Raw genomic sequence first — 21,313 nt, forward strand, 5'->3', positions numbered from 1 at the left:
AAGCTGAGTAACTTCAGATTATATCCTGGACATTTTTGATGTTATGAACTCTGGCCCTCATTGCCATCTTCTGGAGAATGTTGATTATTTTGCTTTAGCAGGCAACTGACCCGATGAGGTTCAAGCTGCAAATTCTTATCCACCTTTCTTGGACCATGTGTCCAGTATCAGTCTGGTTTTCAAAGATTTTACTGGGCAAGTTGACGTACCTTCTAATTGTCCCATGCCAGTCTTGGGTGGTAGTTTATCCCTGAGTTCAGTTCTCAAAGTCTTTGGAATGTGGTTTAGGGTCAGATCCACTCATGTGCAGCTCAGAATTGAGCCCAGAGGTTGATATACAACTTAATGACTTCACTGTCTTAAATCTCTTCTTCATCATTTTCCCAACACTTTCTGGCTCCTCGGGGTCCCTTCCTTCCTCCTCTGTCTAGAAAGCTAGAGCTTTAGTTTATCTGCTCTGCCATACACTTCCCACCACTGCATCTGTCTCTGGGGCCAAGCAGGGAGAGGAAATAGAGAGACAAAAGCAATGGAGATTTTGGCCTGACTCTTGGGACCAGAACTCCTCTGGTCAGAGAGAAGGTTTCCGCCCCCTCAAGAATTTCAGATACCAGTCTGACTGCTGCTGCTGCTGTGAGATTTCTTGAGGGATGAGTGAGAAAGAATGGATGGAGAAGTCCAACAAAGAAAACTCCAGGGATTCCCCTCCATGGTCTGTGACCTGTTGGACTCTTCTTTCCCACTCCTTAGACCTGAAATAGAGCCTTCTCTTAGAGCTCAGTCTGTCCTGTCCACACTCACTACACAGTTCTTACTCCCTATAAGCCCATTCCAGAGGATGCTGGATGGGGAAGCCCCGGGATGCTTTTGGTTTGGTTTCCTTCTCTGCTGTGGTTCACTTTTCAGAGTACTTGGAGAGCTGCTCATGCTTTCTGTGTGGGTTTTAAGTTGCTTTCAGTGGGTGGGACAGTGCTTACACCATCTTGAAGAAAGCTAGAAGTGTCCTGTGTGTGTTTTTAATAAAGAACGAGAGCTTCTCCATTTCCCGCCTGTGTGGAGAGAGGATAGGGGTCCAGGAAACTAACTTCCACTGAACATCAGCTCTGTGCCGGGCTCTGTGTCTTAGCGCACAATGGCATTGTTCTGTGACTCTGTGCAGAAAGTATGGTGTTGCATGGCTCTTGTACGGTTAGAGGGAGTTAGGCTCAGATTAATTAGTTCAAGATCATTTAGATAGGCTCAGCTGGTAAAGAATCCATCTACAATGCAGAAGACCTTGGTTTGATTCCTGGGTCAGGAAGATCCCCTGGAGAAGGTATAGGCTACCCACTCCAGTATTCTTGGGCTTCCCTGGTGGCTCAGATGATAAAGAATCAGCCTGCAATGCAGGAGACCTGGGTTCAATCCCTGGGTTGCAAAGATCCCCTGGAGAAGGGCATGGAAACCCACTCCAGTATTCTTGCCTGGAGAATCCCCAAGAACAGAGGAGCCTGGTGGGTTAAAGTCCATGGGGTCGCAAAGAGTTGGACACGACTGAGCAGCTAAGCACAGCACAGCATAGCATACAGATAATAAGTGGGAGGCTGCAAATGGCCTGTCTTAGAGAGATCCAGAAAGTTGTGTGGGAAGCAAAAGAGACTATAAAGCTCAAGCCTGACGTCCTGCTTCCCTCTCTCTGCAGGACAGATGACAGTGATGCTGTGATCATGCACCCCGGGGTCCTGTGCATCATGGTGAGGCTGCTGCCTCGCTTGTACCATGAAGACCACCCTCAGGTACTTGTTGATGAACACACAGGTTTGTCTTTTTCACATGACTGATCTTTTAGGCTCCTCTGGCCAGAGGCTCCCTTTCCCTTTTTTTACCTTTGCCCCCAGTCCCTGCAGGGGAGTATCAGTGGTTCTGAGACCTTTGATTGAGTGCTACCCACCCTTACATGGCCCCTCAAAACAGATTGTTCTGTTGATGAAGTGACCATATAAAAACAACAACCAAGCAAAACCTGAATGAAATTATTTACCTTCATGAGGCAAGTCCGGTGTAAGTGATGCTCATAGCGCTGGACATGGGTGGGACCAGGAGTCCTTCAGTCCCATCCATTGATTCGTCACTGGGATACTGGCTATTGCCCTGGCTCAGTGCTGTACAGGATGTGCAGAGCTAATGGGATGAGCACCGAGCCCTGTCCAAGGAGCCTGCATCTGTGCTGGGGACTGGAAGGTGGTGGTGAGGCAGACAAAGTAACTAGGCTCACAAATGAATATACAATTAAAATTTGCCACAGGTGAAATTAAGGGGGGAAATGGGCTGCTGAGAGTGAATAATGGGAATGGAAGTGGGGGGAGGACCTAATTAAAGATACAAAGAACTGACTCATTTGAAAAGATCCTGATGCTGGGAAAGAGTGAAGGTGGGAGAAGGGGATGACAGAGGATGAGTTGGCTGGATGGCATCACCGACTCGATGGACAGGCATTTGAGCAAGCTCCGGGAGTTGGTGATGGACAGGGAAGCCTGGTGTGCTGCAGCCCATGGGATCACAGAGTCGGACACGACTGAACAACTGAACTAGATGAAGGGGTGGAAGTCAGGGAAGCCATCTCTCAGACAGTGACATATCAGCAGAGCCCTGAAAAATGAGTAGCAATGAAGCAGGTGGGGATGAGCCTGCTGAAGGCAGCTGGGGTGAGAGCAGAGCAGGAGCACTGAAAATGGGCCGGATGGGGTGGGCAGAGGAAGGCGCAGCCCTGCCAAGGGATGGGTTTCATCCCACGGGCAACACGAAATCTCTCTCGAGTGGAGGGGTATGCCATCTGGTTTTTGTATTATAATCTCTCTTGTTGCAAGAAGGTGGCCTGGGGAGTTAGACAGCCTTGTCCACAGTCTGGTGACGCATGATGGTAGCCCAATTAAGGTGGCGTCTGTGGGAAAGTGTGCAGAGCAAGGAGTCAGGAGACCTACTGTGAGATAGACTCAAGGCCCTGAGATGAGCGGGATTCAGGGAGTGGGAAGACGGGGAAGGCAAGGCATCTCTCAGCTCCTGACCCAGCAGCACTGATGGCCCGAGATTGTATGAGCGAGAGCGTCGAGCCTCAGAACAAGACAGATTCTCAGGAAATGCTCGCAATTTTTAAAACACGTTCTCTAGAGGTTCTAAGAAAGACACTGGAAGCTGAGGAAACCCTGGAAAATGTACAGTTGAATTCGCAGCAGGTGAGAGGAAATGACTTGACTTGAGCAGCTACCATGTAGCAGGCCCAGTGTTACCCCTTTCCCTGACTGCTGCTGCTAAGTCGCTTCAGTCGTGTCCGACTCTGCGACCCCATGGACTGTAACCCCCCAGGCTCCTCCGTCCATAGGATTCTCCAAGCAAGAATACTGGAGCGGGTTGCCATGCCCTCCTCCAGGGGATCTTCCCGACCCAGGGATCGATCCTGCATCTCTCCTGCACTGGCAGGCGGGTTCTTTACCCCTAGCGCCACAGTGGGGAGTATCGTTGTTCCAACTTCATCCAGTGGCAAACTGAGTCTCAGACAACATACATTCCGTTTAACGATTCTGAGTTTGTGGACGTGGTGTTCAATGCGGTCCTCCCTGCTGCCAGGGCCCCTGGTCTTCCCCTGCACAGCTGCGGGTTCTGTGGGAGAATGGGAGTTCACAGGGATGCAGTCCAGCTCTGCCTTGCCCTTCGTTTAAGCCGTTGGGAGGATCCTGACATCTCCTCCATGTAGCCCTCTCCATCTGGCCTCTACCTGTATCCCTACACCTGATTTCCTAGCAGGTCACACAGCAGCAGCTCAGGGTTCCCAAGGCACAAACACACAAGCTGCCAGGCCTTCCAGAGACCCCTGCCTGGAACAGGCCAGCATTGCTTCCATGGCATTCTATTGGTCAAAGTGAATCAGAGGTTCAGCTTGGACTCAGCAGGAAGGGACATACGTCTCTTCTACTGATGTGAGGGGTGGCTTGTGTGTCCTAAAGGAGGAATTATTGGGGAGCATCTTTAAAGACCAGCCACCATGCTTGCCTCAGACATCTAACTGATGGATACAATTATTTGAGCCCTAAATCAAATGTCTTGGAGTCATTTAGTTATCTAAAGCCCAGGACCTCACTTTCTTTATGTTAGTGTTCAGGACACACAGAGTCTGCCTGGAGCATGTTGGAAACTAACACACAGGGAGGGTTACCTCTGTTCCAGGAACATTATTTAATCAATATTCATAACAAGTCATTAAAGTACATGAAATTCTCCCCAGTTTGTAGGTGCTTGAAGCTCAAGAAAGTTGTGCAGCTTCCTAAAATCATGGGGGTGGTGAGAGGAGATCTAAAACTCACTTCAGGCCCAAAGTCAAGTTGTGTCTGATGAATAAACTCTCCTCTCTGCAGCTCTTGATGTGAGGTGATGCACCTTGGCACTGTACACTTTCCCAGTGGCAACTGCCTTACTGTGAGGATGTCTGGCTCCCTTAGCTGTATTTATACCATGCAGTGCACTTGCAAAGGGAGCAACCAAGCCTGTGGTTTGGGCGGTTAGCAATCAAACTGATTGCTGATGAGCGTGTTATTGCAAGTCTCCACCGTGAGGATGACTGATGAAGTGATGCAGAGTAGACAGTGGCCTGTCCTTCTCTCTCCCAGTGTATGAAGACTCTGTGGATGAGCCCGGGTTCCCAATAAACACCCTGAGTTGTCATGTCAGTGTGTGGGGAAGAACTTTCTCTCACCCTGCGATGGTAATTGGCCAAATTAAGTATGCAAATGAGACTTCCACTTGGTAGGATACTTTTTCTCTATTCAGGTCACAGTAAGTAATTTAGGAAAATTCTAATTCTCACGCACTGTCTCTCACATATGCAAATGAAATGTAGTGGTGCATTTTCTCAAACATGTCCTGCAGATGCCAAATCAGCAGCTATTAAAAGTTGGATAATTGCAGTAATTAATTTCCAGAAGGGAGGGTGGGAAACCTCACGGCGACAAATGGAATAGTAAATCAGATGTGAAATGAGAGCCAGGCAAGAAAAGGCTGAGATGAAACTGACTGCAGGATTGCAGATGTGGGAGACGGAGAAAGGAGCTGGGGGTTTCAGCAGATGGCAGTGTTACGAGGAAGACGGACTGTGAGTTCCCACTCGTCTCTCTTTAGATGGGCCTGGTGGGTCCCTACAGTTTTACCCACTGTGTGTTCCTCAGAGGCTCTTCCTACCTTATGGGGGAGAAACTGATAGCTTTCCAGGGTACAGGCATCGTTTTAGGAAGCAATTGCTTAACTACCTATATGGGTTGTCTGGTTTATTTCTAATTGTAGCCACATTGCATGTGTTCTGATCAAGACCAAAAGGGTTTTTTCCCCCCATCTCCAAAATGCTAGCTCCGCGAGTTGCTCTTGGAAACAGATAATCCAGCTAATTTTTTTTCTTGCCTCTTGTAGCATCACCAGCATTAAAATGAGACTGTAGGAATTTTATTGTGACTGTTGCTGTCCTAAGCATAAGGCAGAAATGGAGTCCAGCTCAGTTCTCTTGGAGCTGAGTTGGCCCCGGGCAGAAACAACTCATTGAGAAGAAAAGCCTTTACTCTTTCATGATGCTCAACAGCTACGTGGGACTTGCCATAGGGATGTAGCTCTGGACTAGAACTCTGACTAATATAGGAGGCCTCTTTACTCCCCAGCAATCACTGCACTTTCATTCGGGTCTTAGCAGAGGGTTGTTTGCTGTGTACATGACAACAGGAACTCAGAGGCTGCGTAGCCAGATCCAGTTTTCCAGAGGTGGAGCTCAGCCTGTGTTGGGGCAGCCAATGCTGTGCGTCAATGTCTGTGAATAATTACTCAACACCTGTTAGGTTCCACTAGGGATTCAGAGACAAATGTCACTGGAATGCATAGTCTGAATTTGGTGGTGAGTACTCAGAGGATTAGGGAAGATAGACAACACTCTAACTGCACTAAAAGTTTGCCCACAGGGTTTTGGGAGAGAGGGAAGGGAAAGCCACACAGAGACGGCAACACTGCAGCCAGGCTTTAAAGAAAAGACCTGTCCATGTCAGATCAGACAGAGGAGGGACAGAGAGGACACTCAGACACAGAGGCACACGTAAAGAAGCCCATCTGGGGACTGCTAATAGTTCAGCTGGACTAGGACAAACCATGTGGCTAGACAGGCTGTGAGTGGGGCAGGAGAGGGAGGTTGCAGCCACATCGCGAGGGACCCTGAGCACCACGCTAAGACATGGATTTTGTTGGATCACCGCCCTTTATTATCGCTGTTATCATCATCTCCACTGCGTTTCCCTAAGCCCCTCTATGAGGCTCTGAGGATGACAGATTTGGGTCAGATCTCAGCTCTACCACTTAACAGTCACAGAACCATGGGGAATTATCCAATCTCTGGGATCCTTAGCTTCCTTTGCTGTGGTATGGAGAGAATAATGTCGTCTTCCTCATGGCGTGACTGTGAGGACCAGCTGAAGCAATGCAGGAGCACTTAGCGTGGTGAGCAGAGCACCCATGGCACCGTGGGGAGCACTTGCTGACTGGTGCAGTTACTGGCGTTTTATCATTTGCTCTTCATAACAACCCAGCAAGGTAGATATCAATAGTCCCATTTTGCAGATGAGGACTGGAAGCTTGTAGCAGTGAACTGACATCCTAGGTAGGTGGTGGATGTGCCCGATGGAAGGCCCTGGGACCTCCTGCCATTGTACCACGTTGCCTTCCCTGTAGATGAGCGGTAGCCATGGGTGGGAGGCAATGGGAAAGCAAGGACACGATCAGACGTTAGAGAGACTCTTGTCTGTCACCAGTCTGCACCTCCCCTCGCTGCTGGGTGTGTTCCAGCTTCTACTGTGACGGAAGCCTCCTGCACAGCGTGACAGGACAGGAAGAAGATCAGGCTTGGGCTGCACTCGTCCGTCAACTGATTTGTGCCTCAGTTTGGAAAGGGCACCATTTTCTGGAATTAGCCTGTATTTCAGACACTTTGAACTAATCATACAGGTTTCAAATAACTAAAGTATCGACAGCATTAATAGCCCTGGGTAGGATTGTGTAAGGGCAAGCTATTTGAAAAGAGTCATTTCCTTCAACAAGGAAATTGGCAAAGTAGGAGTCTTGTTTTGTCAAATTACAGCACATTAGAAATTTCAACTATTTTGAATTTCTATATTTCTTATGCTTTTTCATTCTGAACCCCACCCTCAAGTATTTCAATTGTTCCTAAGTGGAAAAATGTCATATTCTAGTCAAAATCCAGGATACTTCTTAGGGTTATCTCTTAAATAGAGCAAACAGACATAATCTTGCATGGAGATGAAAAGCTTCAAAAGCAAGCTACAGCGGACATAGAATGATGGAGTGCGAGTGAGGTTGATGGGCTGAGCTCTGGTCCAGTTATCCGGTGACTTTGCTTCTAGTCCTTTGCCATCATTATTTATGACTTATATGGGCCACCCCCCTTCTCTGCACATCAATTTCAGCTACTCAGATATGGCCTAGATCATAAGGGTTGCAGACACAATGTCCTGGGGCCAGAAGTGTAAAGTGAATGTGTGGTGTAAACAATAGGGAGTGGTGAGGCCTGTGGCCATCGGGAAGGGCACTTGCCCAGCCTAAAGGCACTCACACCTAGCTAGGGGGAAATCAAACCGAAGCCAGGCCAAACGGCCCCACCAATAAAACGCTTATACAGACCCTCAGTGTATGCCTCTTATGAGGTATTGGGTTCCCTTCCTCATAATGAGTGCATTCAGTGCAGTTCAGTTCAGTTCCGTCGCTCAGTCATGTCCGACTCTTTGCGACCCCATGAATCGCAGCACGCCAGGCCTCCCTGTCCATCGCCAACTCCTGGAGTTCACTCAGACTCACGTCCATAGAGTCAGTGATACCATCCAGCCATCTCATCCTCTGTCGTCCCCTTCTCCTCCTGCCCCCAACCCCTCCCAGCATCAGAGTCTTTTCCAATGAGTCAACTCTTCGCATGAGGTGGCCAAAGTGCATTACACAGTGTTAAAACCATGGGCTTTGAAATAAGACCAGGGTTGCGGTGCCAGTTCTGCCACTCATTACGTCACTTAAGGAGACTGATGTAACCTTTTCAGTGGGGGGTATAGTTGGAGAGTTTTTAGAACCTTACCTGGAACACAATATGTGCTATCATCCCTTCTCTCTTTCTCTTCTGGTTTTTGTGACTCTGTGCTTCTAGGACTCTAAGTCACAGTATAACATTTTGGAAATGTTAAATGAAAGATAATATATTTTACATATATTTTAGGTGTATTTCCAGCTTCCACTACACAATTGATAATTGATGAGTACAATTGATAACTAATCAGGGCTTTTACTGATAGACTGCAAGTAAAAGGGGTCAATATTCTGAAAACACTTGCATCCTACAAGAAAAAGTACTTTCACAGATGCAGTTCTTGTTGACTCTCACCAAAACCACAACAGACAGTGAGGGAGGTATTCTCAATATTCTCATTTTAAAGCTAAGGAAACTGAGGCTTAAGGGAAGTAAGTAACTAGCCCAAGTTTCCCATTAGTTAATATCAAATCAACATGGATTGGTAGGTATTTGAGTGCCCTATGCCAAGACGATGTAGCAAGGGTGAATGTTTGGAAGCTCAAAAGCAACATACCAGGGCCGGAGCCCCAGGTTGCTTGGAAATGGATCCCTCATCTTTACAAAAGACTGTGCGCTCTGCAGTCTTGTTCGAGGAATCTTCTCCAGGCAATCATGTATGCAAATCTATTAACAACAGCAACAACAAAAATCTGTTCAAAAGTATATCTTGAAAGAGTCGTGTTAGTAATTACTTTGGCCACAGCTATAGAGATCTTCAGGGTAAGTTAATTACTCCTTTCCTGAGCTCCTTGAGGATGTAGCAGCCATAGGGGAAGGGTTCTGGCACAGAGCTGATGTTGGGTCTCATGGAGCCCTGTTGGGCTCCTCTGCCTGCCTGACCCAGCTATTGTGGGGCGAGGGTGTGTGTGTCCAAGGTGGTGGAAACTCTTCACAAATGTTTCAGGTTTCAGACTCTGCAGGCATCTTCCCAGATGGATGTTTTTCACCTGGTTCCCCTGGTAATGGTCTCATGCCCCATCTCAGGGCTGACCACAGGCTCACTGTTGGGGAGGGATTTGGGGGCAGAGGGTGATCAAGCCTGGCTGGCAACTGTCTGTGATCCCCAGGTTTTCCTCGAAAGGCCAGACTCACTCTCACCCTTGGCCTTTGTGCCACTGTTTCCTCTCCTGGGAGGTCATTCCCTTGTTGACCTGGCTCTGTCCTCGTTGTCCTTCAACACTCAGTTGGCTCATCGCCTTTCTGACCACCTTCTCAGCGCCCTGGGCCCTGTGCACCCGCTGAGTTCTAGTAAACCTTGTGCCCTGTGCTTGCGCTTACTCGGTGGCTACTGAGACACAGAGAGATGTGCTAGGGAACAAAGATGAAAAGCCATTGTCTCAGGCATTGGTTCACAGTTCTCGATAAATAGAAGATAGATACGAAGGTGGCCTGTCAAAGTGTGATGTTTATAATGACTCAAGTGTGGACACAGTGCTGGTTTGGATAGTCAGAAAAGTTTTACTAAGTGAAAGAACATGTGAATTGTCTCTTGAAAAATAATTGGACCTCATCAAAGGGATGGGATTAGAAAGGATAGTCTCAACTTTGGGCATTAGTCAAAAAAGTTTTCAAAGTGAAGATGTTACTGGCATAGAGTACAGGGTAGACCAAAGGGGATGTTGGGAAGTAAAGTTGGAAAGAAACTAATATTTTATAAATATAAGATCCCAGGCTCCTGTTATCAGGAAATATTGGCCATCATATGGATGTAATTCATAAAAGAAACAGAAGATTTAGAGCAGGTGCCCACATTCATCTTGGTCTTTGTTGCAAATTTATGCAAGTGCATCCCGGAAGCCACGCCTTTAGACATGGATTCTATGGATTCATTGGAATATGGACCCTGTTACACCTAAACCAAGATCACAGCCTCCCATACCTACAAGGCTTTGTGGACACCACAGATGAGTGTATCAGGCTGGTGGAGACTGTGCAAAAGGGAAAGTTTACGCCCTTGTAAAAGAAAGTTAATTCTAAGCAAACAAAGACAAAAAGCACAACAACTTGTCAAATGAAACACATCTGCGGGCCCCATTTACCTGTGATGTCCCTGAAGAGCTGAGGCCACTTAGAGTGTCTCGCCTCTCTTCCAAAACTATCAAATAAAGAGCACTGCAGCCAAACCGGAGTAAGCGACGAACCCAAGTTTAAGTAACTCAGTAGAAGTCCCCAGTTCTAAGTGTCTGGGGAGGAGACGCTGGTCATCTGATGGTTTTTAGTCTGAGTCAGGACTGTGGATTAATGTCCAGAAGACACACTCTGGACTAAGGTACTCAAAGCCCACACCTCCTTGGAGGGACCGACTCCATCAAGACCCAGCCCTCACTGGGCTCTGGAACTGCTGTATCAATCTAGACCAGGAAAGAGGCGGTGGGAGAAAGATAAAGCTGAACACCCACACCTGGACAAGGACAGCCCTGAAGGCTCAGCTGCTCAGTGGAGAAAGCAGCAAACTCCTACAGGCAGCCCGCACGTCTCTCTGTGATAATCTGCTTGCGGGTCCAGTCTGCTGGTGACCCTAACGCTCACCACCGAGTCCTAATTGAACCACCATCCCCTTCCTGCATTGGAAGTAATGTGTGTTAGGAAAATCAATCCATTTGTAGGGGGAGAAACCAGACTGGTTTCCTGCTACTGCTCATATTTTCACTAAAACCCCATTTTACTGGAACCAACATTGAAAAAAAACAGCACATTTTATTCAAAACAAGGCAATATTGGTATTGACAGAGCTGCAGCGATAATGAGGACGATCAATTTTCCCTCCTCCATTACGGGGTATTGAGCAATTTTGGAGTAAACTTGTGGCATCATTAGACAACATCAGCATTTCTGTTTTTCCCTTTTGAAAACTTTTTATTTCTTGCATATTTAGATTTTCAGTATTCCTGCTCTGGTGGGGGAAAAAAAAAAGCAAAAACAACAACAAAAAAGCCAAAAGTCCCCAAAGCAATAAGTGAAGTGCTGGTAATAAAAATTGGAGATTGTAGACATTTGTTTTTAATTCTTATTAATAATACATTGTGTTATTTTTGCATCTTGCTTCATGCAGACTGTCTCCCCAACTCTCACCCCAAATTAAAAGACTGCAGTTACCAAATAATCAAGTTCTTGGAGAGGAGAGGGAGAGTTCTAGGCAAGAGGATGGAAGCAGCTCTTCTATTTTGAGCAGAGGAGAAGGAAAGCAGAGGTTCAGGCTCCATGGATGCAGGAAGGGATGTTCAGAGCATCAGAAGGAAGATCTGGGGAAGGGAGTCGAGGAAGTTGGGTCGATTTCCACATGGAAGCGTGTCTTAAAGGAAAAGTCGTGGAATCATTCAGTGTAACTCAGATCCGGCATTTCCTCCTTCCGTTTCTGGCCTCTGTTGGCTTGCGTGTGCCTCTAGCAGTTCACACTGGCTGTGCAGATACCACAGTGACAGAGAAGGGGATTGTCTTCGTCCATCCAGGCTGCTTTAACAAAATGCTGTAGACCAGGGGCTTACAGACAGCAGAACTCATTCCTCACAGTTCTGGAGGGTGGCAAGTCCAGGATCATGGCGCTGGCAGAGTCGGTGCTTGCTGAGGACCCGTTCCCTCACTCACGATGCTCTTCTCGCTGTATCCTCACTGCGCGCAAGGCAGAAAGGTGTTTCCTGGGGTCTCTTTCCTAAGGCCACTAATCCCCTTCATGACGGCTCTACCCTCAGGGTCTTCCTAGGTGGCGCAGTGGCAAAGAATTCAACTGCCAATGCAGGGGACACAGGAGATGTGAGTTTGATTCCTGGGTCAGGAAGATCTCCCGGAGGAGGAAATGGCAACCCACTCCAGTACTCTTGCATGGGATATCCCATGGACAGAAGAGCCTGGTGGGCTACAGTCCACGGGGTCTTGGACATGACTGAGTATTGCACATACGCAATACTCTCAAAGATCCCTCCTCCAAATGCCGTCACACCAGGCATTAGGTTTCAACATCTGAATTTGAGTGGTGATGGGGGGAGGCATAAAGATTTCATTGCAAGAACCATCTTCTTCGAGTAATGGGATCTCTCCTCGATATCAGTGATGTTGGCGGAGTGATGAAATCCTTCCTGGAAGCACTCCCCTTGAAAACCCATTCTACTGTCGTTTGCGTTTTAAACTAAAAGTAGTCTAAAATTTTAAGTTGAAAATATTACTGGAGATTTTTTAACAATGGGAATTTCACCAGATGCCATCAGTTTGAGGAAAAAGCTATAGGTGTCATGCTTCTGAAAGGCATGGAACAGTGGGAGGGTGAGCTGTGCGACCCCTTCATTTAAAAAAAATCTAGAAACTGATGGTTAACAGTGTATATATGTTTCGCCATACATTGTAATCCTTGAAACATATATACTACAAAACTGTGTTCACAGTCTAAGGAAGAATGCCATCTTATTAAATTCTGTCCCTTGGTGAAACAGACATACTCTGAACCATCTCTGGGTGGGGTGACCTTGAATGACTACATGCTCAGGGAGGTGATGATAGAGTAAGGTGATTTTCGATGTTGGGTTCAGAGTCCTAAAGTAAGTGCCTCGTGGTGACTGCTGGCTTTACATTGATGGACTAACCTAGACATAACCTACTTCGTCATAGATCCCTTTTCTTGAAACCAGAGACTAGGGCAAAGGTGTGCAGTATGCAAAGCAAGCTACAGCCTTTAGCTGTGTTCCTCAAAGTAGAGTCCAGACAGGGTACTGGTGTATGAGGTTTGTGAAGGGGGGCTCAGGAGAAGGGAGGTGAGGGAAGCAGGGTGATGTAGGAGAAGGACTGAGTGAGGATGAGCCCACAGGGCAGGGGTCTCAAGTGTGAGGGGTCTCAACCACAGAGGCTGAAGGGCATGGCCCCAGTGGCTATTGTCTGGGGGTGGTGTTTACATGTGTGTGTGTGTGTGTGTGTGGCTTTTATGCATGTGTGCATGTGTATGTACATGTATACACATGTATGCACACACGAAGATACATGTGGGGCTACATAGCAGGGCAGCTACAACCTGGGGGGGCTGATGTCCATGGAAGGGGCAGCTGTGACGGGTACCCTCACCTGCAGAAGGAGGCCCCCATAGCCTCCGCTGCAGGAAACCGCCTTTAAGATCAAACCAGTATCCTGGTGATTTCAGACAATCTCATACAAAGTAAAAGAAAAGGAGGACGATCTTCAGAGATTTTCTGAAGGAAATTCCCTTTCAGTGGAGGCTGGGAATGCCAAGGGATTATCTTTTTATGAAGAAAGGAAGATTATGAAAATAGTGTAATGTATTTGGTGGAAATGCTGATAAGGCTGACTCTATGCCTCTATCCTGTGGGCTTCAAGGGCATAAAGATGGTAAAGTGAGTTGAAATCTGCCAGGGGGAAGACAAGAGGGCAGCTATCTGTGTGTCCGAATGCACTTAGCCCAGAAAGACAGACAAAGGAAGTGCATTGGAGGGGAGGCTTCTCCACAGAAGCTGTGACTTCAGGAGCTTGTGTAGGCTGGTGTGGTTTGACCTGAGAAGATGGATCAGTCTGCAGCTGCCACAGGATTCCACCTTCTGGGCCAGGCTGCAGACTGAAACACGGGACTATCCAGTGAGAGATGCTGGTGGTTGGAGGGTAAGGTGTGGGACCCTCTAGAGGGCACAGCCGCTGTCCAGCTCCAACTACGTCTCAACAGACACACAACGGCAAAGTGGCCCGACCAGGTCTTCCCACTGTTAAGAGAGGCCACATGTCTGGGCTTCTGTGTGGAATCTCCAGTATTTTAAATGTTAGCAATTCAGAAATGTCGTATGGCTCAACCACCGCATAGCTCAGACCGAAGCAGGCTCTCGCCTGCTGGTTTGCAGTCTGTTTTAAGCTATCTTCCTATTTGGCAGCTTGTGTGAGGAGGGTACCTCTGAGAGCGCCCAAGACAGACTGCGGTCAGTGAGAATAGGCTGTGGGCTGCTCAGTCTCCTCACCTTACCACCAGCTTAAGCCCTAGCCAGGAGCTGACCAAAGTGGCCCCGAAACATGCCGACCTCAAGGGCTCACCACTTGCTTGCTTTGGTTACTCTAAGCTTTCCAGGGAGATCCAGTGCTCCATGGCCAGTCACATCCAGTCCATGGTGAAGTCGGAGAAGAACCGTCAGGTCATGTGCGAGGCGGGGATGCTCAGGACCCTCATGACTTCTTGCCACAAGGCCCTGACCACCAGCAGCAGTCCCTTGCACTCGGGCCTCATCAGGATTTTTGAAAAGCTTGCTTCCCAGGCCATCGAACCAGACGTGTTAAGGTACCGTGTGCTGCATGTTAAATCTTGCTGAGCCCCTGGTAGCCGAGCTTGTGCACAGTGGACAGTAAGAGTATCCCTGTGCTCCTCCTGCCTTCCCAGCGTTGGCCACTGCAAGCCCAGGTTGAAGTCTTGGGTCTTCGGGCAATGTGCAGCCCACAGAGTGGACATAGTTCCTCTCATGGAGCTCAGTTCAGTTCAGTTCAGTCGCTCAGTCGTGTCCGACTCTTTGCGACCCCCTGAATTGCAGCATACCAGGACTCCCTGTCCATCACCTACTCCTGGAGTCCACCCAAACCCATGTCCATCGAGTCGGTGATGCCATCCAACCCTCTCATCCTCTGTCGTCCCCTTCTCCTCCTGCCCCCAATCCCTCCCAGCATCAGGGTCTTTTCAAATGAGTCAGCTCTTCGCATCAGGTGGCCGAAGTATTGGAGTTTCAGCTTCAACATCAGTCCTTCCAATGGACAGCCAGGACCGATGGTCTGGGGGGTGAAGCAGTAAGCCAGGGGTCCTGCAGAGAATTGAAAGTGTTGGAGGGGATGCTAGTGCAGTGTGAGAGCTCTGTGGAGCTGCGAGGACCACAGCTGGGAGATTGGGTGTAAAGAGGGGGCTTCAAGGGAACTGTGGTGGCTGAGGTCTACAACCTGTGCAGATGGTCACCAGACCAGGAGAGGAGGGAACCAGGCATGTGAAGACACCCTGATGAAAGGGGTGGTGGGGGGCTATGGTGGGGGGAGCTCTGAAGGCTTGGCGGCCAAAAGAGAGACTAGACCACAGGGAGCCTGGCTGGCATGAGGGGCAGTGACTGGGACACGTGACAAGGACGGGGACAGAGGCAGCGCCACTGTGTCCTGTGGGCCCTCCCACTGGTAGCCCCTCCACGAAGCCACGTGTTTCCCGGAGAGTCACAGTAGTGAGGGAAGATACACAGGGAGGGGCAGACACCGAAGACAAAGAAGGCAGAGGAAAGAAAGGCAGGAGGGAGCCAAGCGTCTCCTACGTACCTGTGGCCCTAGAGGGTGTGGATATAGGGAGGGTGGTGCTCAGAACTGCAAGCTGCTGGGCCCCAGGAGGCATATAGGACCAAGTGCAGGGGGGTCAAAGGCAGCCCCTCCAGCAGGTAGGGGACCCAGGGGCCAGGCCAGTCTCTTCCGCCTGTTCGTGGGGCTGTCAGCCAAGGCCACTGTCCCTAGTTCAGCTGATCGGTCAAGTCCATTAGAAACTTAGAAACAACGTATGGCAAAGTTATTTCCCAACAAAATCCTTTTCCTCTCCAGGTCCAGTTTGGGGCTTCTAGCTGGTCACTGGTTAAGTCAAAAGCACCTAAATTCACCAGCTCTCTGGTCCGAATGCCAGGTCAGGGACACCCTGGTTCTGTACGGCCTGAGGAAAAGGATTCCAGACTGAGAGTGGAAGGCATGGTGGGGGAACCAGCATGCTCTGGGATCTAGGGCAAGTGTTCAGATGGAACTGGAGGAGGCTTTTGGCTGAAAATGTCATCATTTGGCTCTTGTTTGTTATGATATTCAGACAATTTCTAGGCCTTGGAATTGCTTCACCTCCATCGGCTGCAACGAAAAAACTCAGTTCATCTCATGCGTGTGGAGGGGACTCTGGATGCCCAGGTGAGGACAGAGAATAGGGGCTGGATAATGGGATTTAAAAGAGAACATGCATTTCCTGTAAGGAAGTCTTTATGGAATATGGGAAGCAGAGAGATTTAAAAATGGTTTTGCCTGCTGCTCGATGGAGCAAATGAGGACGAGCAGAAAGATCAGATCCGTGGTCCCCAGATAAAGACCAGATCTGGAAGGAGGAAGACTCCTACCCCATTATAAGATGGTGATGGTGAGCGTGTACTTGGCCCCTTTCTATGCCTGGAGCACAGCAACCCTCACGTCACAGCATACGCAGGGGTACCCAGCACTGCCCCTGGACAGAAGAACAGTGTCAGCTTCACACAGCTCACAGTTCAGCAAGGAGTTAGGGGGTCTGGAGGACAAAGCATTGGCCTGGTACTTGGCAAGATGCTGGTCCAGGGAACCAGCTTGGAGAAAAGAAAGCCATGGACTGCATAGGATGTTACGGGTAGGAGGCCCAGTTGAAAAGCAAGGATGGAGAGTCAGGAGTGGGCCAGGAGCTGGAGGTGGAAAACAGACCTTTTGAGGAGACAGGCTGTTGTGGAAAAGAGTTGGAGGTCAGAGAGCCAGGACGAAGCCCCAGTGAGGGACAGGTCACGGGGCAAGCCAACGACAGCAGCAGAAAGGAGTGGCAGCAATGATAGAATTAAAGGGAGAAGTTTCCAGGAGGAGCAGGTTGTCACCTTTGATTCAGTGTTATCAGCATCAGCAGAGGTCCCAGGCAAGAGGGTGAGTGGGAGGGCCCAGGAGGCCACCCTTGGGGCTGGGAATGCCTGGTACTCTGCAGAGCCCTCCTTGGGGACTGTGGCAGAAGAGGAGTGGAAGTGCTTTGAGCAAAGACACAGCTCTTCTGCTTGCGGCTCTAGGGTCACAGGCAGCGATGCCAGTGCCTGCTGAGGGTTCTGCAGTGGCCCCCGGGGATGCCGGCCCTCACCCAGCAAGCACACAGGCCCTCAAGCCCATGGGGCTGTCCCAGACCTCGACCACCACCCTTCAGACAGCACTGAGCCTCATCTCCATGACCTCCCCCCGCAACCTGCAGCCTCAGAGGGCGGCCCTGGCTCCATCCTTCGTGGAATTCGACATGTCCGTGGAAGGTTACGGGTATGACTGGCTTTCATACACTTGAAATACACTTCACTAATTTCCCAGTGCCTTGGGTGAATTATAATATTGATTACAAAACTGTAGTTTCTATCAGGTCTCACAGTCAGCTGTGGAAAATATCTGGGTCACAGACACCCCATCTTCAAGGGCAGCATCCCTAGCCATCTAAGGCCAGGACTGCCTCCTTCTCCTGATTGTCTGCATTCTAGGCTGCCCTCCCCTCCAGCCTCCAACCAAATTCCTTTCTTAGGGCCATGGTGCCAGCATCCATCACTTTGTGTCCTGGGGGCCCCATGATCTAGGAGGGAGTGTGGCCCCTGAAGCCGGGCAGAGGGGCAGATGTCACATCAGAGGTTGGCTTGTGGTTCAATGATCTGAGACACTTTCCTATTCCAGCTGTTTGTTTGTTCCGACTCTGGCTACGGTGATGGGAACCAGCACCGAGTACTCAGTCTCTGGAGGGATTGGGACAGGTATGTGTTTCCCTGGGGGTTTAGCTTGCTGAGGTCCCCTCCCCCTGACCTGGGAGTAAGTCCTTGGGGAGTCTCGATTTCAGATTTCCTTTTGGCATTTCCAGAAAGCATGAGTCTTCCTCTTGGTCCCACATGTCTGTAGAGGACTCATCCTTCCCTTTGGTCATTTCTGTCTTGAGCCAGGGGTGTCCTATTCACTGTGCATCCCAAGGGCCCATCCCACAGCTCTGCACATATTGGGGTTCAGTGGACACTGATGGGCTTGACGGCTGACTCGGAAGCTGAGCCTGGGTTTGATGCCCTTTGTCCATGACTGACAGAGGCCAACATGAACACCTCGCCCCACCTGATGACTCTAGAGAGGAGTGTGAGCTCTGTGCCGATGGCCACTCAGGAGCAAGCCTGCCCTTGCCTCATGTGGATCAGCTGGGCCTTGGCATGCTTTGTACAGAGCTGCTCTCAGCTGAAGACCAGGCACCCCCTGTCAGGAGAGCCAGGGTCTGGGCTTCTGTGGGAGGGTGGATGCTGAGGAGCTGTGGCATTTACAGTTCATCAGCGCAGAGCTCCAAGCCTGATTCTGCCCATTCAGTGAGGACAGTGGACCCCACCTGTGTTGCCAGCCTGGGTATCCCCAAAGTGAGCGCTCCCCAGGCAAGGTTTGGCCTGGCTAGTCCAGCTTCCTCTGCCCCACATAGCACACAGGCCAGCTTTAGACCAGCTGACCAGCGGGCCACGTGGTGATGGATCTCAGGCACGTGCTCCCTCTCTGCTCCCTTGGCAATGCAGCGTAATAGGTGGGTCAGAAATGGAGAGAGGCTCTGAAGATCTAGGCTCAAGTCCTGGAGGGAACAGGACTTATTCCTGCGAGTATGATTAAGGAAGGAGACAATAGCGTGCTGCGTGGGCCCCTGTGAATTGGGTGTGGGTCAGGCAGGGCCCAGTACTGGCACACCACAGGGCCACCCTGGGCGAGTCAGAGCCACAGTGAGCCTAGACGCTTGCACAGCAGGACGGAGCCTCAGGCGTGCTTGTGTTCTGGCCCCAGGTGCTGCCAGGTCCTTCCCTCCGCCCGGGGGCCTGAGCTTCTCCTGCTGGTTCCTGGTCGGCAGGCACAGCGCAGCCGCGGAGGGCCACCCACTGCGCTTCCTGACCCTGGTGCGCCACCTGGCCAGGACTGAGCAGCCCTTCGTCTGCTTCTCTGTCAGCCTCTGCCCAGAAGACCTCTCCCTGGTTGTGTCTACAGAAGAGAAAGAGTTTCAGCCCCTGGGTAAGATTTCGCCCACACTTGGGGCATGTGGGACTGAGTCAGCAGCTCTTGACCCAAGAGCCTGGGCTGCCTGCCTGCCCTCAGCTGTCTAGGTAGGTGGCTAATTCTGATTCTGCCGCCTAGAGCTCAGCCTGGATCTCCAAGCTCACCTGCCTGCAGTGCCCCAAAGTGGACTGTGATGGCCAAGCCCAGGGTGTTATGGCCATGCCTGTTTTTTCTGCCCTGTTTCATAGTGAGACATGGACTTTGGAAGGCCCAGGATTTGGCCTGGTGTCCTTCACACACAGTCCAGCCGCCTAAGCTCCTTCCCTTCTGGGACTTTGCCAGCCCATGTGTGTCCCTCTGGAGGCAGTCTAGTGATGGGTAGACCCTGCAGCCTGACTCCTGGGTTTGAACTCCAGCTATGTAACCTTAGGCAAGTTGCCTTCCTTGCCTCGCTGTGCCTCAGGATGGTAACCTGGGAATCGTGATAGCGCCTGCCTCAGTGTCTGGCCCAAAGCAAGGGCTCCAGCAGTGAAAGCTCCTGCTGCTGTTAGGATTCTCTGGGAGGCTCGGCGCTCACTCCGCTGGCACTGGGGCCCCTGGGGCTGGGCTGATGCTCCCTGACGCTGCAGCTGAGTCTGGTTCTTGTGTTCTCGTCCAGATGTCATGGAACTCGAGGATGACCCTGAGCCTTCTGCAGGACGCCAGCTTCGGGTCAGGTGTGGCCAGCTGCTGGCTTGTGGTCAGTGGCACCACCTGGCTGTGGTCGTCACCAAGGAAATGAAAAGGAATTGTACAGTCTTCACCTACCTGGATGGACAGGTCATTGGCTCAGCCAAGGTGAGATGTTTCCCCCAAGCTGTGCTTGCCCCAGGGCCATGCCGCCTAGTCACAGAGGTAACCAGAAGGAATCATCAAGAGCGTTAAAAAAAAAGGTCTTCCAAAATGTAAAGTTAACTTTTGACTTCAATTGTTAACGATTCTTCTTACCTCGCACTTTCCTTTCTTCCTCCCCACATTAAATATTTATTGAATACCTAATGTATGTTAGGTATTGTTTTAGGTGTTAGGAACTGTCCATGCCCACCAGTCAAATACTTCTAGGAGCATGCATATAGTACAAAACAAGAGGTACATTTATGAAGCTTGCTGTAGCAAGAGCCTTCTTTCCCTCCTTACCATGGAGTAATAAGGCGTTGGGAGGAACTGACAGGATTTGGGCTCACTTTAGGTGATTTTGGGGAGGGTTCAAAAAAGCGGAGGTCAGTCAGTTCTGAACGGGGTGCTGTCGAGAGACAATTTGGTATCTGTATATGTTCAAAGCTTTTAATCAGGAAGCAGAAGGAAAGGGAAAGGGCTTAAACTGTCACTGGAGAAAAGCAGTGGTCACTCACGTTAGCCAGGATGAAAAGTGTGGTTACATTCGTGGTCACCCGAAGTCTTTTTTTTTTAATCTCTTTAGTTAATTACAGAGTGGGCTGGTTTTGGTCCTCTTTCACAGAGTATATTGGGATCCAGTCTTGTTTCATAGAATAGATTGTATTCTGTGAAGCAGAACATGTATTGTGAGGCTAAGAGCCTTGTCCTATTGATATCTGGAACTTGCTTTCACCTAGCACAGGGCTGGCATACAGAAAGCGTGCAACATACACTTGATGAATTGTATTGAATTTATAGTTACAAGGCTGATGTGTCGTTTAGTGAATTGGCACATAGATGAACATCCAACCTCAGGGGCCTGCTGAACCGGAGTGAGTCAGCATGGAGGTTGGAAGGTATGTGATGCCATGGGAATATGTCAAAATATGCAAAATATGGCATGGAGAATGGCCAAGGGCCAAGACTGACAGAGATGACTTTCCAGCAAGTGAAATTCAAATGGGATAAACACAAGGTCTGTGTCTAAATGCAGGGGTCTGTTGAGCAAGAAAAAAGATGGACTTAGGCTGCAGATGAAACAGCTGTTCTCAAATGTTAGAACCTTATTTGCAACTTGTATATCCTCTTTAGTGATGTCTGTGTATATGTTCGGAGAAGGCAGTGGCACCCCACTCCAGTACTCCTGCCTGGAAAATCCCATGGACGGAGGAGCCTGGTAGGCTGCAGTCCATGGGGTTGCTAAGAGTCGGACACAACTGAGCGACCTCACTTTGACTTTTCACTTTGATGCATTGGAGAAGGAAATGGCAACCCGCTCCAGTGCTCTTGCCTGGAGAATCCCAGGGACAGGGGAGCCTGGTGGGCTGCTGTCTATGGGGTCGCACAGAATCAGACACAACTGAAGAGACTTAGCAGCAGCAGCAGTGTATATGTTTCACTCACTTCTAATTGGATTGTTTACTGTTTTACTATTGACTTTTAAGAGTTTTATCTAAATATTTTAGATAATGGTCCTTTGCTGGATATGTAATTTTATAAATAATTTTTCCTAATCTATAGCTTTCTTTCATCCTCTTTCAC

The 21,313-nt window shown here is 49.5% G+C and overlaps 1 protein-coding gene across 9 annotated transcripts in view; it reads left to right on the forward strand.

Annotated features, from left to right (window-relative positions):
- WDFY4 (WDFY family member 4) overlaps positions 1-21,313 on the forward strand; it is a 248,168-nt gene that overhangs the window by 69,152 nt on the left and 157,703 nt on the right. For 7 of the 9 annotated variants that reach the window (XM_061405647.1, XM_061405640.1, XM_061405641.1 and 4 more), the window contains exons 13-19: positions 1,682-1,775; positions 14,170-14,384; positions 15,915-16,009; positions 16,891-17,128; positions 17,528-17,604; positions 18,650-18,871; positions 19,515-19,693. In XM_061405647.1, the coding sequence (XP_061261631.1) occupies positions 1,682-1,775; positions 14,170-14,384; positions 15,915-16,009; positions 16,891-17,128; positions 17,528-17,604; positions 18,650-18,871; positions 19,515-19,693 (1,120 nt within the window). The other 2 variants (XR_009734260.1, XM_061405648.1) reach the window with 2 other exon arrangements.

Source organism: Bos javanicus, chromosome 28, assembly GCF_032452875.1.
Source record: "Bos javanicus breed banteng chromosome 28, ARS-OSU_banteng_1.0, whole genome shotgun sequence".
Taxonomy (NCBI): Eukaryota; Metazoa; Chordata; class Mammalia; order Artiodactyla; family Bovidae; genus Bos; species Bos javanicus.